The 19,549-nt window shown below is 36.7% G+C and overlaps 1 protein-coding gene across 2 annotated transcripts; it reads right to left on the bottom strand.

Moving 5' to 3' along the window:
- Window positions 1-410: 410 nt before the first annotated feature.
- On the bottom strand, window positions 411-4,166 carry TNFRSF17 (TNF receptor superfamily member 17). 2 transcript variants are annotated; one of them, XM_064461875.1, is made up of 4 exons: window positions 4,097-4,166; window positions 2,212-2,346; window positions 1,762-1,893; window positions 412-956 (listed from the first exon to the last, which is right to left on the bottom strand). In XM_064461875.1, the coding sequence occupies exons 2-4, from the start codon at window positions 2,324-2,326 to the stop codon at window positions 700-702; spliced, it is 504 nt and encodes a 167-aa protein (XP_064317945.1). In that variant the 5' UTR covers window positions 2,327-2,346; window positions 4,097-4,166; the 3' UTR covers window positions 412-699. The 2 variants fall into 2 exon arrangements, with proteins under 2 accessions (XP_009501749.1, XP_064317945.1); XM_009503454.2 differs by lacking the exon at window positions 4,097-4,166 and having other exon boundaries at window positions 411-956; window positions 2,212-2,632.
- Between the last annotated feature and the right edge of the window lie 15,383 nt (window positions 4,167-19,549).

The raw sequence follows: 19,549 nt of genomic DNA, 5'->3' as shown, positions 1-19,549 counted from the left end.
ATCAGCAGTCCTTGTACATATTACAAGGGTAAATAAAAAAAATTAGAAAGATATCTTTATAGAATACAGTCTGAAAAATGCTTGGCACTTAAAGGAATGTCTGCGCCATCAGGAAATACATTGGGATTGTAGGTATGGTGCTCCACAGTGCCACAGCCTCCCTTAGTGTGACCCAGACGTACTGTGTGAACTGAGGCGGACTCCGTACTCTACAAAAGCATTCATCATAAGAACATTTTGATTTCAAGTGTCATGGGGGCTATTTGAAATTATTCTTTACAAGGCTGGGATGTAATTTGGGTCTTCATTTCTAACTCTTGGAACATTCCTTGTGTACCATCAAGCAATTTTTGGTAGGAGATCTGAGTTTAACATAAAAGACACATTCGCAAACTTGTTTATTGATGGGTTTGTATGTATCCAGCATAACTAGATACAATCTCTAAAGGCAGATAAAGCCATCCTATGTAGGGACTTTCAGAAATTAGAAATTCCAGTAATTAGTTCAGTACCTGAGAATAATGTAGAAATACTTGACCAAAGAGATACTAGAATTAGAAATAATATGGCAATATTAATGAAAGCTCAGTCTATAAGGATTGTGTACTAGCCTTCTCCACTGGCTGCAAGTATTAAGATTAATAGCTATACTGGAATAACTACTTTATTATTATGCAGTAAAAATATACTTTCTCATAGTCACCCAGCACCAAGAATATAGTTGCAATAATCAAAAGATTTTGTGGTAACTAGAACTGTAGCTCCTTCTTCTGTAGCTGGTAATGGAAATGAAGTTTCACAGCCAGTCTGAGGTTTTACCAAGCCACAATCACTGCAAGTGCATTCTTCCACTGAATACATTAATGTTTCATGTTGAAGTGAGTGTCTAATTCCCTCTGTACTCACACTGCTTTCAGTATTGGCCTTGAGAATATTATTCAGCTCCACAGAAGAGTCTGTAAATATACACGTTAGTTTAGTACATACATCATGCTATACTAGGCTTACAGTTATTAAAGATCCAAATTTAATTGTTCCAACTTGTTCCTAACCTTACTGAAAGTTTTAAGATATAGTGAAAGTTTTAAGATGTAGTTATATGTGATAATCTTTTGCCCTATGACAATATACCCCCATATATATATATTACTGATAAGATACTTCAGGATAAGCATTTAAGTATTCTAACACATATTTTCTATTCCATTATTATTTACTGGCTGAGCACTCCACAAATATTAGTGTTTGTAAAATGTAAAAAGAACATAATTTTTTTCACTTCCCAAAATACACCACATACACTTCTCACAGGCTAGAATATTAAGTAAAATTATGTGATGTCTTATAAAATGAAAGCTAATATTGAATGTGTATCCTCTACCTGGGTATAATTCTTTTTTGCATTCAGTGAGAAGACGATGAAACCCTTATAAAGATCTTTTGCTATTGGGGGTTCAAAAATGATTTCTCAAACACCAGCAAGTAAGCCAGGTATGAATATGCAATGCAACAAAACAATCCTGACATGATCCAGAACCAACAAAGACAGATTGCTGCTTTTACAAGTTATTATCTTCTGGATATTTTATTCCCTAATAACTTTAATAACTTCATTGAGAGTGTTTGAGGAATACAAAACAATGCAACAAAGACAGTTATCAGAATCTGGAATACATATTATACGCAAATTTTATACATGGTAAGAGTAGCTAAAATGTACAATAATCTAAAATTATTTGATAAAGAATCTTATTTATTCACCTGTGTTTTTCAGTTTTTCCTTTAGGTGCTTTAGGTGCTTCCATTTAAACAAGACCATTAAGGTAAACAGAGTGAGCATTAAAATTATTCCTGAGCCCAAATAAATCCAAAGAACTCCACTTGAATCAGTACCTTATGAAATAAAAGAGAAACATTACATTAATTGTAAACAATAACCAATGAACAGTAAACATGTCCAACACATAAAACTTCTATATCAAAGGAGCGATTTCGATTTATATGGAGTGACAGCTCAAGTAAAGCTTGAGAAGTTTAAAAATTTACTCCTCAACACATATACTCATACTGGAAACACTGCATACGTATTATCCTGACAAACTCTATCCAGGTCTTAGATTTCTTTAAATTTTTATGTTTACAGTTCTATGTAAAACACAACACAGAAATTTCCAGCATAGCAACACAAAGTATTGCAGAAATATTACTTACTTTTATCACAGTAGTTTTCACATGAAGGTGGCGGTGTACTAGAACATCGAAGATGACAAGGCTTACAAGAGAGCAGCAAATTATCAAAGTATTCATTTTTGGGGCAGTGTGCCATCAGGGTCAGTAATTATGGAACTGAAAAGCCACAGAAATTGTAAAACAGTGAGGATCATCTACACAGGGCTTTTCAATTCTCAGTTTTAGCAAATCTAAGAACAGCTAGCAATAATAGTTAGACTTCGATCACAGCTCCACTACGTAGTATGTTAAATAAAAAGGATTTAACTCTGAGGCACCCAAGGAATTACTGTTCCTTTTTTTGGCAATTCACAACTGTAGAAAAACTGAACAGCTGCACCAAGATAATTTTCAATGTAAATTTTGCCTGAAACAGAAAATGGTTATTTATAGGAGACATTTCTTGAACAGGTGCTAAACATTACAAACTGTAGAAAAGCAAGAAAATCTCTGAACAGGAGTTCATAACAATTGCTCGTCTTTAGTATTTTGTGGGTTATTTCACAGTGATGGGCCAAGGTAATTATGTTTTCCTGTAATATGCAAACTATGCAATGCTTAATTTATGTTCTTTTTGTCCCAGTCCAAGGAGCATAAAATGAAAAAAATGCAGGGGGGAGGCACAGCAGGAAGAAGATACGACCAATTCAGTTTCTAGGTTTGCTGCTGACTCATTCTGCAACTTCAGACAACTTCCTTCTAACCTGTTTCCCTGGATGGACGATAATATTAAGAACACATAGATGATGAACAAATTACTTTTTGTAACTGAACGGTTTTCTGAATTTAAATGCAATACTGTTAAAGTTCAACAATTACTTCATGTGTTGTACAAAATACATCTAAGACCTTCAGTTATAACAGAAAGACAAAATCTAGAGATTCAGTCACTAGGATAATGCTCCTCAGTTCCAAATTAGCCTCATTTATCCAGTCTGTTAGGTTTTGGTCAGCTTTTTTGCTTGGTTCATTTTTGGGGTTTTAAGCTGGTTTTTTGCTTATAACAACAGTTATATGAGAAGTTTAATAAGATTACATTCTAATTGTGAAAGAAGAGCTATATGACTATTTTACAATTTTTATTCAAAACACTATCTGTAGTTTTCCTTTATTTTTCCATAACACACAACTGTCACTGTACTAAACTGCAGCACCCAGCATGGAAAAATATATGGGCATAGATCTCATTCTTATGGTAGAATGTATACAACACCACCTTCCCAGACAGGGGACAGGGCACATGGAGCATGCATAGATTTGTCTGTGTATATGCAGTGAGTGTAACATTTGTGAAAATGCATTTGGTCTTCTCCCAGGAAAAAAAAGCTTGGATAACAGACTACCACAATGAAAATAATTTACACAGCTTACTTGCATTTTGACTTTTTAATCTAATATAATTTATTTTAAATCCAACGTTAACCAGTAATATCTAGCAAGCTGCAATAACTGCCTCTATCTGGTATCACTGCCACAGATAGATTAGAATTACAGCTTATTTAGAGTTAAATTTCTCCTTGCTATAATTGTTAATTGCCTTTTTGACTACCGAAAGAGAAAATAAAAATACTGTATAAGGAATTGGAATTTCGTAACACATTACTATGTATGAGACTTATTTTCCCACAAAATGCACCAGGTGGGAATACACAAACTGTTTTTAGTGGAACAAACAGTCTAACAAAGCAATCTGTATTCTAGTCTCTTGCAGATGGAATCACTTGTGGCTTCTGCACATGTTTCTATAGACCAGGTGCGCAGCTGTAGGCTTTCTATTACAGGCTTTTCTCCCTATTCAAGATTAGCAGATAAACAGGAATTGGCAAAATCTGATTTAGGTGTGATGAAAGGAAATATGGATACAGACCATGGGTGATGCCAAAAATTTCACCAGGAAGTCAATGCTGATGCTGAAGTCATAAAACCGGTTCTGACTTTCTTCATACATTCACAGTCTAGGGGAAGAAACCTGAATTATCACTAGAATATCATTCCTCTTGCTGATGAAGCACATTTGGTAGCTTACGCGTAGGGTGGTTTGAGTCTTTGCTTCTAAGATGCTGTTTAACCTTTTCAATCATGGGGGGGACAATCACATTCTCAACTGTGATCTGAAGAAAACAGATATTTGTGAAAGTATCTTCATGGTATCCACAGGAATGGTAAGTGAATTTCAGGACAGACAAGCTGGGTCCTAGGCTTTAATCTTTTATCAATATAATTCCATTGACTGCAGTGAAATGCTCTCTAATTTTACTTAGATATTTTCCTGTGCTGCAACTTCCCATTTATCTTGCATTTTTATATTAATATCTGTAATTTTTACTAAGACCCCTTGTAATTTTAGAAAGGAACCAGCTGACTAATTATATAATTGTTTTCTACAGCTGGTTCCAACACTACACATCTGCAGGATAGGTACAGTCTTCGCAGTAGTAAAATTCCTTCTGAAATCAACAGCTCTCAAATTCCAGAACTTTCAAACTATATCACAGCTGCTGAATGCTTCTAACATTATTTTAGTAGTCTAGGGAAATCACATGTGCACTGTAACATGAATGAACCAGTTCCTTAATCAGTTTCACACTTTTTTTTCTCCAGTTGTACTAGGGGCATGGGGACGACTGTCTTTGTTTCAGCTGCTTTTATTACAGTTCTCTTGCCTCATTTTTTAACGTATGATAATGACACTTTTTTATTTTGACTTTTGACTGAATTGTGTAGGTATACTTATTTCAAACACTAGCTTTCTTGAACAAAGTAGTTTTGCTAAGTAGGTAGGTTTATACCATTTTGATATTAATTCACAGCTTCACAAAGAAAAGAAAGAAGTTCAGATTGAGAGTGGTGAGTATTTTTGCTGGGAGACAGCAAAGTGCTGTTGTTAAATAGCATGTAGAAATCCCAAGTAGGCAGCATAGATAATGCTAAGCTTTAACAATGATAATTGATAAAGACCTTAAAGTTCAGTATTACCTTGTGTTGAAACCTTGAAATGCTTGCTAGCGATAGCTTCTGTTAAACAGAGCACCTATATGTGCCACTTCTTCAGGTTGTCTTCAGCATTTTTTTTTAATGGAAGAGGGATTCTATTGAGATGTGTCTGTGACTTCACCCATATGCACTCACATTCTATGTCACTGACCAAAGAGTAAAAAACAATCCTTAGCACTCCAGAAGTCAACACATGTAGTTCTTCTTCTGTTTTCAAAAAAAAAAAAAGCCTAAAACAGAAATGCACACAGATACTTACAAGGTATCTTCAAAAGGTATTGGCTAAAGAAGGTAGCTTTCTTTAGAAAACGTTAGTCTAACTTTCCTGCATACCTGCAGGGGTAACATTTATCTACTTCACAGGAACAGTACAAAGTAATTTTAGTAAAAATCACTAAGTGCTTTCAATTAAAATTATTAAACCCATGCAAAGTATGAGTTCATAGAATACCAGGTTGGAAGGACCTCAAGGATCACCTGGTCCAACCTTTCTTGGCAAAAGCACAGTCCGGACAAGATGGCCCAGCACCCTGTCTGGTCGAATCTTAAAACTGTCCATTCTTGGGGAATCCACCACTTACCTGGGGAGATCATTCTAATGGCTGATTGTTCTTGTTGCGAAAAATTTTCCTCGTATCCAGTAGGAATCTCCCCACAAGTAACTTGTACCTATTACCTCTCATGTTTTCCATGTGTCTTCTTGTAAAAAGGGAGTCTCCATCTTCTTTGTAGCCACCCTTTAAATACTGGAACATGGTGATAAGGTGTCCCCTAGGCCTTCTTTTCTCAAGGCTGAACAAACCCAGTTCTCTCAGCCTATCCTCAAATGGCAGGCTTCCCAGTTCTTTGATCACCTTTGTGGCCCTTCTCTGGACTCTCTCCAGCCTGTCCACAGCGTTTTTGAATAGTGGGGACCAAAACTGAAATCATTGTTCCAGGTGTGGCCTGGCTGAGAGAAGGGGGATAATGTTTTCTTTATCTCTGCTGGTGATGCCCTTGTTGATGCAACCCAGTATGCTGTTGGCCGCCTTGGCCGCAGCAGCACACTGTTCATTCATATTGAGCTTGTTGTCAACCTTGAACCCCTGGGTCCCTTTCCACAGAGCTGTTCCCCGGCTGGGCAGAGCCCAGCCTGTGCTGCACTCCTGGATTGTGTTTTCCCAGATGCAAGACTTTACACTTGTCTTTGTTGAACTTTGTTATGCACTTCTGCTCTACTTATTGCTGTAATGTATCCTACAACTGATACATATTTGATATATGTTACTACTCACAAGAACCATAAAGAACAGACTTAAAGAGAGAAATATTGATCTAAAAGCAACAAAATAAATAATAAGATACATCTAGAATGGGTATACACACTGCTTATAACATTGCTTCTCTATGCCCACCATTGCTATACCCAAGTATGATTTCTAAATTCCAGGGAAAAATGTACTGAAGTTGTCAACACAACAACCTTTTAAACTAGCACTCAACTAGTTAGTAAGAATACTTTCTCTGGTGCAATTGATACAGACATGATTTCATTCCTGAAACACAAATTTCACTTCTGAAATGTAAAGTGACACCCTTAAAGAACCTTCTAGAAAGATTACTAGTTTTATAGCTCCAATTCTTCTGAGGTTCAAAAGGAAGTCTGAAATCAGACTTCAGGCTCCTATGCTCTACTAAAGCAAAGAAAGATACACCATTGACAATTTACAGGTAACATTCCAAAAGATGCTATTATGTAACTGATCTGATTAATCTTTTCTAGAAAACCAGATGGCTCTCAAAAGTGTCTTAAGTAACTCACATAAGTCTAAGGTAGCCTGGACTGGTCTGAAGCTGTTCAGGATGGCCTGATGAAACAGAGTTAAAAGTTCATGATGTGGACCTTGGTTTTCCTTTCCAGATCATGGTATCTTTCTGGACGATCTGGAAAAAAAAAAAAAAGAGAGGAATACAGTTTCAGTGAGGTATAAGGTACACATTCTATTTCTAAGTCTGAAACTCATGTGATTTAAATCAACATTGCTTTTCTCAAGCAGATTAAGAAGCTAACATTTGTGGAAAAGTAACTGAAGTCTTGGTGTGTTCAGTAAAAAGAACCCATAGCTGCTGCTCTTACTGACGGTGTCACTGGTAATACAAAGCAGTTCAGAGGATAGTGGAAGCAAGCAGACAATGGTAACTTTGTGCAGTTTTATGTCTTCCAGGCAATGCACATTCTTCCCCTTTCCATAACCTTCTGCACATGTTTTGACAGAGCAACACTAACAGTAGTTTGGAAGAAAATGCATAGACCAGATAATAATAATAATGGGGAAAAAAAAAAACAAAAAACAACAGAGGCATACTGTAAACTCAGTGCTGTCATGTGGAACATTTTTAGGATGATCTTTTGACGGTACACAAGTAGCTTCACCTTGAGGCAGAGATGCTTCCCAGTAAATGAAACCCAAATATAGGACTTCTGGGAAAAATATTAGAGGGGAGTGTAAGACTTGATATTAATTTGTGAGACAATTAACAATGAAAGGATCTGCAGGATATAACTCCTAACGTAAGTAGTATTATTAGAGTCTTCACAACTACTTTACTTTTGCTGTTCTCCTAGTCAAAAGTGCATCTGGTTTTACTTATTGGCAATGGCTTTTCCTGTGTACGGAAAATACTTCTTTCTCCACAACAGCATGCTGTCATTGTACTTTAATACATGTGCTGTATGATATGCAGAAGTGTTAAGATTGTGATTCCTAAAATATTTTGTCATTCAACTATAATGAGATATATTCTAAATCAGACTGTTTCAGCACAATGACAATTCATGTCTAAGTAGTATGACTGGTCTGTTGGACACTAAAGATGTGGTTAGATTATATGTAGCTAAGCTGATTAAAAGTCTTGGTGTCAGTGAAAGGGATAGTCCTGCTCTTCATTCTACAGTATTCTGAAGCACAAGGAAGGGCTGTAGGGCTTACCTGACCACATGGCAAGCAGCTTTAATTTGTTAGTCCAGTCAGTTCATAGAGTTCTACTCCCTGGGGCCTGGAAAAAAGGCCAGAAACAGAAGAGAAAAAAAGATAAACAGATTATTACCTAGTGGGGATGTGAAACTAAGTCCACCACGGAAGAACAGATTTGGCAAACTAATGCGCCAATGTCTTCATTTTAAAAGTCCTTTCAATCTCTAAGTACAGTAGAGATTAATTCGTGCCTAATTATTTGATATTGTGTATATGGGATCATAAGATTTTGTGGCAGGTATGTTATCACCAGTTGGCCAGAAACCATTTTCCTATGTGGCTAGTTAGAGTCCAAACACATTTATCATAGGACACAGAAGTAAATGCAAAGAAGTTTCATCTTTTCAATCAAACTCTAGGAAACCTCCCCCCAAGTAAAAGGCTAAATACAACTCATTTCATCAGAGATCTGGAGAATACTGCTGTCTCTTATAGCGATAATTTTTCTCCTATGGTTGGCCTACTATTTCCCAAATCTTACAGTCTTTAGAGATAATTTTTTTTTTTGATAGATGTGCCCCAAAACACAAATCCTTGATTATTAAGCAATACCTTTTTCACACATAGGAAACCGGGGAGCGATGACAGTAAAGAGTCTCTGATGTGTCATTCATACAAACAACCACCATGCAAGTCACAGTCTTTTCTCCTTAGCTATATATAGTTTTATTGATATATGTAATGACAAAACAGAGGCAACACATGGTAGAAGAACTATGAGGAATTACAGTTGTCATGGTCTGTTGCCTTTTCTGCACATCCTAACATTCAAAAGTCATACTTGTCAAGGATCTGAAAGCAAACATATAATCAGAAGATCTTGATAAGCAGTAATTCCCATTGAAAGACCTTGCTACACATCTAAAACATATTATTTCATATAATAAATATAAGTCCTATATAAATATAAGTCCTGACCATATGAGATTTCCCCAGAACTTCTGAAGACAAGTGTCTGTAGAGCAGTTTTGAAACTACATTTTTGGGGACCATTTGTTATCTGCCCATGTCTCTAAAAAGCATACTACAAATATTTATTCTGAAAGCAGAAAGCAATCCAACATAACTGTTTCTCAACTCAGTAAAATACACTGTTGTTCACTCTCAAAAACAAGTGTCAAGCTGTGCCAGAAAAAGCTAACTCACTCAACAGAGGATTATTTGGTGCAGCATGCAGAAAATTTGATTGTTATTATGTAGACGGGTGACGGCACTTGCAATAAAACAGACTTGGGGAAATGATGTGCTACAGGAGTAAGGAAGGCATTTTCTATCTAACAAGATTCTTGTGCAACCTTCGTTTTTGAGCAGTTTTGATAGGAGGAAGTTAAAAAACCAACCAACCAGAGAAAACTTTTAAGCACTTTGTTGTGAGAAGTGTGCTATACAAACTGGCTTTAATATGAGAGATGTTAATACCTAAATTCAGAAGCTGTCTATAAAGTAGAATATTGGATTCAGCCAACCAATGAAACAAAAACCAGAAACATTAAGAATAAATGCATTAAGTGACATTAAGGCAAGGATATTGTTTCTTAGAAACTGTAGATATGTTAAGAATTTATCCAATGCCATGTAGAGTAGACATTAAATCTGCTAAGCGGCACACTAATTTGTTATATGTAGACTGTGCACACACATACACAAAAATGTCTGAAGGTCTGAAGTTACTGGATACTGATGGTTCTCCTACAGTGATATTTGCCTTTAGGAAATAATACTTATATTATTTATATGTCATATACGTATTACATGTATAATATGTAATATTTACTGGTAAATAAGTGAACCAGTGAAGTTACATTTCAGCTTTTTTTCAGTCATGGGATTTACAGGGCTTGCATTGGCTTTCCACATAGAGTTACATGTTGAAACTAATAAATGCTTTCTCCCTGTCACTTGATTTTGCTCCAAAAGGATGACAGAAATTAGTAAGATTGTCTAAAATAAGAAAGGATTTATCAAATATAGTAATTGGTCATTTAACTGTAAATCCACAAAGTGTTGCCAGGGAGGTATTTCTGCAGTTACAATACTGTAACTTAAGTTAAAAAACTCCCCAAAATATCCTCTAAGAATAATATAATTCAGACAAGTTAAACTGGCCTGCAGGAGTTGACATCATTATGGAGAATAATGGGAAATAAATTTAAGAAAAAACATGTCAACTGCAGAAACAACAGAAAAAAAAGAAAAGGAAAAACAATTCTCAGATTTGCTTCTAAAATGTTTCAGTCTGACTCAAGAGTGACACCCAGGGACAATTTAAGACCAGTATGAAATATACTTCTTTGCTCTTGTAATTATCAACCACTGACAACTCCTCTCTGAACTTCAAATCTACATCACACGCACCTAGAGTTACACGCTGCTTTGGCAGAATATTGGCATACCAAGCCCTGGGCCTCCAGCAAGAGCACTTCCTGCCATGAACCCAAATTTGACTGTTGGTTTCCTTAAAGATCTGGAGAAGCCTAAGACTTCCAGAATTCCTCTCAGTGCCCATTTTTAATGAGTTAAGTTAGTATTACTTATGTGACAGAAATTAGGTACCTGAAAAAGGTAAGAATTTTATCTTTCGCTGTTTAATTTGAAAAAAGTTATTTTGAGTTTCAACACTGAAATAAAATGAAAATTCCAAACGAAAACCAAAGAAAGTAATACTATTATGTCAATAATTAAACATAAAGATTGAAATTAATTTCTCACAGAAGAGTAGCTTCAGATCTATTTACCACATATTAACTTCAACAACAAAGCTTTGTTCTGACATGGCTTTGAGGTTTCTCTGTTCATCCTTGTGCCAGCTGTTTTTCCTGACTGTGCTTCAGAAATTCTGCTGGCATAATTACATTGCACTTACCAAGAGAAAGAGGGTTTTCTGCTACAACTGTTACATTCCCTTCACAAACAACATTAACTAGGCTGACAAAGGAATTCTTCTGGCTGTGTAGTTGCTTCTACATTGGTCATTTTGTGCTGGCACAGCTCTTCTGGGTAGCACATGTAATTTTTTTTTTTCTGCTCACTAAGGCAACTGACCTACACTGTCAAGTCTTATAGCACAGGCTTGGTCTGAGTCCTCTCCAATTCTCTAAAGCTATTTACAGAAAAAAAAATCCAAAGAAAAGAAGTCACTTATAAATTGCCTACCACAACAATCCTAAAAATTTGTGAGATCAACATACATGCAAAAAACCCACCACTTTTTCTCCCCAAAAGTTACTGCACTTCAAGGAACAGCAGTCTTACAGACAATCATCTCCTAAAAAAAGCATTAAAACTTTCTGAAGCAGTTATTTTCAGAAATCCATTGATTGTTAAATCTATGTTTTAACTGTATGGGTGGGAGGACATAAGCTGTTCTAGGGATGGGGTACACACTGCTAATAAAGAAAAGAAAGGGGTTATTAAAGGATTCATTGTGTTCATTAACTTTTACAAGCTGCACAGAACAATGCTCTTTTTAGAGACAATATTGTTCAATGTCATTTGGGCACAGTGCAAAATCAAGAACAATGTAGATTTTGCCTGTTTGGCTCAGCACATTTTAATTAGACCACTGCTTTCAAAAGAGTGATGTTGCTGCAGCTACATCTGGTATTTCCAAAAAAAAGAAAGATTAAAGAACAAAACAACTGAACAGAAAAATGTTCCTTAAAAATAGTAATTAAATTAACAATAGTATAAACACTGTCAAGTAAATGTCAGACAACTTCTGTATCCCTTACTACATGCAAAGTTTACTTAGCTAGGAATCAAGTTATAGAAAAGATTAAGTGCATAGCACAGAGAAGCAGTGTTAATAGACACTGGGGGCAATGCATAAAACAATAATTGTGCAAGGAAGTTTGGATTCAGCTAATACTTGTTAGAATGCCAGTGACATTTTTATGTTGGCGCAATCGTTTTTACAGAATGTAAACCTAATTTCTTTCTTCATTTCTTAATTTAAGCACTTACATTTTGTGTTAGAAAAATAATCTCCCACAAACTATTTTAGTGACTTTGCAGATGGACAAAACAAACTAAAACTAATCAGTGGTATAATGCCAACAGGAGCAATGGAGTTACAACAAAAATAAGTGTGCACGAGCAGCTATGAATGACGTTAAGTGCTTGCCATACACTAAAGTCTAACAATAATTTTTCTTCTGATAATGTTAACCAAATTCTTTAGCCATTTAGTGTTTGTGGACAAGTTTAGGTCACACACAATTACTTATTTCAGATCCCCATGTACAGCATCACAGTGCCAATATGTGCTCTCTCTCAAGACAGGAGGGAAATTGTAATAGATTTAGCCATCCCTATTCCAGAATAATTCCCCATACAAATTGCCTTCTCTGGAATAAAATTACTGGGTCAGAATAATTCTGGAGTAATTAGTCCTATTTAGATACAAGCTTACTATTTCATTCTCATAATTTCATAATGAAGTAAGAATTTTCTGCAACAATGTTAAGATTAACTAGCTATAGAAGGACATCTTTAAAAATCCCATGACACTGTTATTCTTTCTTCATAACAATAATGCCATTTTGCTTTAGTCATTACTGAAACTAAAATCTTAAGGGATCTCTAATGGGCAAAATGCTTCCTCAGCTGGAATTCTGGAGAATTAAGGGAAAGGAAAACACATGAAAATCCTGCATGGTACTAGGTTTCTATTCCCACCTCCCTGGAGACAGACAGTGTGTAAGACTTTCCATATGAAACATAAGCATTATAAAACTCTTACGACATGTATGAGGACGCAGATCTGGCCTAGAGATGATATAGAACCCAACAGTGGACATGGCAACTCTGAGCTTCTCCATATCAAGGAGTCACTACGATAAGGGTGCAAATAAACAGCATGTTACATACCCTGCATTAACATCCTGTATTGATATTTTCAGTGCCAAATTCAATATTTTCTTTATCTCACAAAAACATTCTTTATTGACTCAGTCCAGAAAAATTACATGAGGTACAGCTGAATTCTGATTGATAGTGGGCACTAGCCTTGTGCATCTGTGTTAGACTGTAAGCCCCACTTTAAATGCTAGCCACCTTTTCTGCATTATTTTACCTCTACATCAAGCTACAAGACTGACAATTTGATGGTATCCAGAATTGCAAGTTCTCTCTGTTACTTGTCTCCTGCTAGAACAATACTAGCTTACAGCCAGTGGAAGAACATCTCCTGAGGATCTGGCACTAAGAAGTTTTCATTGTTGCTCAGTCAACTCAGCATTCCAGCCCCTGAGACTCTCAAATTTGTCTCAGGTCACAAGGAGCAAAAATATCCTCAGTTTCCATTTATCACTTCCAGAAAATCTATGTATCTTAGGCTTGTAATATTTAGTCTCCACATCCAACAGATTTATAGATGAAAACAAATTTAATAAAGCAGAAGGTTAATTTTCTAATCAAAATGTTGCCAATCAAGATGAAATCATAAGAATAGTTGAACAGATGTCTGGATTATACTTAACAGGATTTGTTTTCAGCTGCTTCAGTATCTTAACTGACATGATGCCTCCTCCCACCAATCCAACACCTGGCTTTTAGATCTCTAAAACTACGTGGTCTCCACCTTTCTTCAAAATAGATTCCCTCCTGTCTCTAACCTTTCCAATCCTAACTCAGTCACTGCATACATTGATAGGTGATCTCATTCTTCCCTTCCTTGGATGCGCGTTCTTTGCTCAGCACATTCCTTCCACATTAAGCAAACCTTCTGCTGTTTACAACGTTTTCAACTGTCATAAGCTTTATAAACTATGTACAGATTCTTCACAATGTGCACATCTAAACCCCATCTTTGTTTATTTTGAGCTTTGATAGAAAACACCCACACACATAAAAAGCAGTTTTGATAGCAAAACTACATACCTAAACCACCATCCCCCTACTCTTTCTCAGTCTGAAGGCTCATGGTATCAAAACCACAGAAGAAATTCTAAGGAGTAAACTGCAATGACTGTGCATTCAGAGAGAGGCACCTTGAACAAAGAACTATCTAGCACCCAACTTACAGGTTTTTCAAATCTAAACAACAGGCTAACTAAGCAATAGATCACACAGCTAAGAACTCTGAGCCTCCAACTAAAGTCACCTGAAAAAAAAGGATGGCACTTGCAAAAAAGATCTTTCAGTCTTTATTTCTAGAGATATTTGAACAAGAGAAAGAATGGCTGTGTAAACACATAAAAATGAGAGACACTACCATGGAAAATAATGAGCTGGGCATATGAAGTGTTTGAGAGGTAAGGAGATGGACACAGAGAATTATAAACTGGTATTTTGGTGTATGGATCTATTTATTTCTTTTGCTATCTAAAGTAAAAACAATTTTATGCCCTTTTTGAAGCTTGTAGTATATGCTTTAACTGCTCCAAATGAAAGGCTTTAACTCTAGATTGGAGACCTCAAAAAGAAGAACCCAGGTCAGAAATATCCATCGCCAAACACAAATTAAATATGTAAGACTTAAGTTCCTAAATTCTTTTGAGGATGCCCCTTTTCAAGCTTGGAGTAATTCTACAACTGGACTGTGGAAGAGATCTTATGCTATGGTGCTACATTTGGAAAACCAAAGAACACTTGTTTTAATCTCTTCCAATCAAGTAGTTTAAAATACATTAATGTAACACAAATGCAGCAATTATGTGAGTGTCCAGCAGAGGGAGAGTACTAGGTCAGAAAAAGCATTTGTTAAATAGCAGGGTTAGAACAAACAAATCTGTGAAAAGATGTTTCCAGGTCAAGGTGTCTTCGTTTGGATTATACATGGTCTTGTGCAAATATAAAAGCCTCTTTATAATTCACCTATGCTTCCAGGAATACCAGCAAAGCTCAGGATAGACTTGGCTCTTGGAAAAGCCAACATGCTGAAACACAGTGTCTTTCTTGTTCTCTAGTTCTCAGCTGCATCTCCACAGGCAACCTGGAAAGAGAATTTGCCAGAGTTTAAGAATATTAGTTTATAATCTCCTGGCACCTAATCAAACTTAAACTAGTTCAATATTTTCAGTTCTGTGTCAGGCCTAATTAATATTATGAAATGTATTTAGGAAAACTATTACACAGCCTCCCTTCAAGAGAGGCATATCACTTGTACTTAGGTACAGCCTTAGTTAATGTTTCCCACAAAAAACTTTCTGGACGCATTTAACTCCACCTGCTTTTTCTAAGTAATGTTAAACTTAATTTCTAGAATGTCTTTTGAGATTTTTCCTTCACATAAGCCTCAGATAAAAGCTATGCTTCTAGAATGGCACTTTCATAGCTGAGCAGTTTCCTATATTTTTCTATTAATAATTTACCTTATAACTCTTGTCTTTTCTTCCTCCTAGGTAAATAACTCGTTCCTTTGGCTTTGTTTTTAAAGGCTCATTCTGGCTTCAAAGCAATTCTAAATATCAGGCTACTCATCTGAGTGCATAACTAATGTACATATTTGAATACCTTTAAATTTCAGGGCATGGCTCACAGTGCATCAGTTGAATTTCAGCTTGCTGCCACACCAGAAAGGGAAGTCTTAGTCCTTTCCTTCTCCTCCCAATCTCAGCCAAACCCTTTCTTTCCCATTTCGCAGCAGCTCAGGAACTTATCTGATCTTAAGGTAAACTGAGTCAATTCACTCATAACCCAGCACCCTAAACCCACTCTCCTTCCCCCTGAGACTGCTGCTATTTTATGGAGTTTGATAAGCTTGCCTGTTGGTGGTAAGCTGTTAACCACTTGAAGTTGTTAACCTGTTTGAAGCATTCTAGCAAAACATATCCTTCTTTTCTGCTTCAGTTCACATAACTAAAACATTGGTATTTCATAGGTATGTCTGCTAGGGTGTAAAGTGCTTGTGAGAACCTTGGATGAAAGTTACTACTGAAGTACAGAATGCTATTCCTAATATCATATGAATTAGGACCTCCATTTCACTGCTATAGGATTAACTTATCACAGGCTGCAAACTAGTGGTGAAGATACCTTGAGAGAGCTCAGTATGTGAATAGTTTGCTTTCACTAAAAAAGAAGTCCTGGTCCCCATTCTTACTTTACACCAGCTCTGGCATTTGTCAGACACCTCTTAAGGGTTGATTCATCTCAGTAACCCAGGAGGAAAAAGAAAGTGGATTGTTCTGTAGCTAAATTTAATGAGATAGACTGACTCAGCAAAGGGTCTAACAAGAGCTAGAAGGCAGTGCAAGGACAGGTAGAAGTGCAACTGCACCCCAGTCCCCACATGTTAATCCTCTGGTGGTCCAGCCTCTTCTTTTCTAAGCAGTGCTTTGATAATTTAAGTCAGTCACAATGTGATGATGGTTTTATATGGGTGGGTCTCAATAAGAAAAGCTTTTTAGTATTTATTAAATGAAAGGCTAGTATATTTATTCTAAACATTTTGAAGCAAAAGATATTTAAACAAGAAAAGCTTTTATAATGCTTTAAAACCTCAAGGGAACATGACCATTTATCTGCCAGTAGATATTTTGCCAGTAAAATTATCATGATTCCACTTAGGTTTTGTTTTGACTACCAGCTGTTTGTAAGTGGAAAGGCAAACTACTAGCCCTAGTAAAAATTCAGTGTTTACACAATTCCTATGTGTGACACAGCCTGCCAAACAGGTTTGTACACCCTGAAGGACGTCTGGCATCTTCTGAAACTCTGTGGACTAGTAGTTTATATCCTAGCAAGTACCTGTCAAGGAAGGAAGGAATGTTGGATAACACAAGTAATTCTTTTCCCCTGAAATCAGTGGCAATACACGCTTCCATACCTCTGATCAAATACATATTTGGCCCCACACTCTACACCCCAAAAAAAGAAAAAAAAAATCACAACTCAGTACTTTGGGACCTGGCAGAATGAAGCTCCATTTCAAAAACCTTTAAGAAGCCTTTTTAAGGAATGCCAAAGTGTAAGAATTGCTGTCTACATGTTCTGTGTGCTGGAAATCTTAAGGTAAGTCCTAACTGCTCTGAAAATATAGTACCTGCCTCCAGTTAAGCCTTTGCTGACTTGTAGGCTGTGTCAAAAAAAAACAAGCTTGCAGTACAGCATTGCAGTTGTTATAAACCTGAGCTATTAAATGCTCATAATGACAGTAAATACTGTACAATAACAAGCCACTCTGTCAGCAGAATTCATGAAGCTTGGTTTCCACTGGATTTTTATCTATTATTCAACAGTAGTAACCCATGAGCTCTTTTGTTCCAAATGATGTTACCTTGTTTCCATACTAAATTAAATGTATCAGATTCCTACCGGTTAATAAATGTCACCTAACAAGCAAAGGTTAGTTTAAATAAAAAAAAAAAACAAACACCAAAGCACCAAAAAAAAGCCCCAAACAAACCTATATGAGTGCTATATTTATGTGTTCCTTATGATACTAGCTGCTCAGGAAACTTCTTTCTTATTCCTGTAGCTTTACTTCCAACTGCTTCCTCCATTCCCATGATTAAAAAAAAAAAAAAAAGATCATATCCTATTCCTGCTTCTATCCCAGCCTTCAGTGGGACTGCATATGACTTTGTTTTAAAAGGAAACATGATTGCCACACACAGCTGAGAAACTTACTTGTAGTTTAACAAAATTCTAGTTATTACAAGTCCTTGTTTTGTTGGGATAGAGCTAATTTTCTTCCTAGTAGCTGGTATAGTGCTGTGTTTTAGATTTAGGATGAGAATAATGTTGATAACACACTGATGTTTTAGTTGTGGCTAAGCAGCGCTTACACTAAGTCAAGGACTTTTCAACTTCTCATACTGCCCTGCCAGTGAGGCAGCTTGGAGGTGCACAAGAAGCTGGGAGTGGACACAGCCAGGACAGTGAACCCAAACTGGTCAGAGGGATATTCCATACCATACGATGTCATGCTGAACAAAAATACAGAGGAGAGTTGGCCTGGCAGTGAGGGGGTGGCCACTGCTCTGGAACTGGTTGGGCATTGGTCAGCAGGTGGTGAGGAATTGCATTGTGCATCACTTCTCTTGTATATTCTTCTGTCATTATTATTGTTTTCTCTTCCTTTTCTGTTCTACTAAATCATCTTTATTTAAACCCATGAGTTTTACCTTTTTTCCAGTTCTCTCCCCCATCCCACTGGAGAGGAGTGAGTGAAGGGCTGTGTGATGTTTAGCTGCCTGCTGGATTAAACCACAACACAACAGTAACACAGGTAAGACTATTGCTTAATTATACTCAACTTTGACCAATAGGGGCCCTGGCATTGTGTGCCTGAAAACTGGAAAGGAACTCTGCCCAAAGAATAACCAGACAGTGGCTTTCACAAGGTCTTTAAAACTCATTCTTTAGGCTCTGGTGAGGGCAAGCTCTTGGTCCTTGAAGAGTTCCACTTAGCAGAGGTGTATAGTCTTTCATTATGAATTACATTTTTTTCTTTCAAAATGAATTATCTGTGGCATTGGTGGGATTTTTTTTTTTTACTTTCATAAGTGCTGCCTGTGCACTAGTATTTTCCCTGAATAAGATCAGTTGGAAGCACATTTTTCCATTAACACGTGTGCATTACCTGCCATGTAGAATTTTTTGCTTGTCAAGGGCATACACGCTGCTGATGTGCAGCCAGAAACCACCTGGTTCTTGTGTCAGGATTATGTTATGTAAATGCCACTTCAGGAGAGTTTGTGTAGTTCTCCAACCAAAAATGCACCGGATTATGTACTGAATGGAGATCTTTACATTTTAGTTCTAAGCCCGCCAGCTTTCAAAACAACTCCATAACCTGCTCTACAGTGTTCTAATATAAATAATGCTGCAGATGACTCAGTCCTCACATGTGAGCACTCCAAGAAACTCCCTTCTCCCAAGCACCTGCTTCGGATAGTTATAAACACTTATGCTGAACCTTCCAAGATTAAATGCTGACACAGACATATGCAAAATCTACTAATTTCCCCTCTCTTCCTCCCCATCTCCTCCAAATATACCTAACTTCAAGCAATATTTTTTGGGTTTCTTAGTAGCTTTTTTTTAAGAAGTTCTAATAGTCGTAGCAGACAAGGGCCACAGTACTTGAATTGGGCTTAACAGGGGTGGGGCGGGGTTAATAATTATAACCAAGTCAAAGTGTGCTGTAGAATTGCCAGAATTGGACCTTTTAACACATCCTGTCAATTTACAGCTGGACACATACAGAAATACAAGTGTGCTCACAAATCTTTATTTGGGAGGTTTGCTGACCCAGCACAGGTGTCCTCACTGTTCTTTCACTCTGCACCTATGCTTTCTAGGACTGGAGAGGTGCAATTTTTCATAGATAAAAGCTAAATCAAGCATATCTTCACCCGACTCCA

This window comes from Phalacrocorax carbo, chromosome 10 (genome assembly GCF_963921805.1).
Source record: "Phalacrocorax carbo chromosome 10, bPhaCar2.1, whole genome shotgun sequence".
In the NCBI taxonomy this organism is placed as follows: domain Eukaryota; kingdom Metazoa; phylum Chordata; class Aves; order Suliformes; family Phalacrocoracidae; genus Phalacrocorax; species Phalacrocorax carbo.
This window is presented reverse-complemented; position numbering and strand designations above follow the sequence as displayed.

Excerpts from the sequence above, each read along its gene's own strand:
- TNFRSF17 (XM_064461875.1), bottom strand. The coding sequence starts at position 2,326 with ATGGCACACTGCCCCAAAAATGAATACTTTGATAATTTGCTGCTCTCT. Across the intron at positions 1,894-2,211 it reads TGAAAACTACTGTGATAAAA|GTACTGATTCAAGTGGAGTT; the intron begins GTAAGTAATATT and ends TTATTTCATAAG. Across the intron at positions 957-1,761 it reads GGAAAAACTGAAAAACACAG|ACTCTTCTGTGGAGCTGAAT; the intron begins GTGAATAAATAA and ends GTATATTTACAG.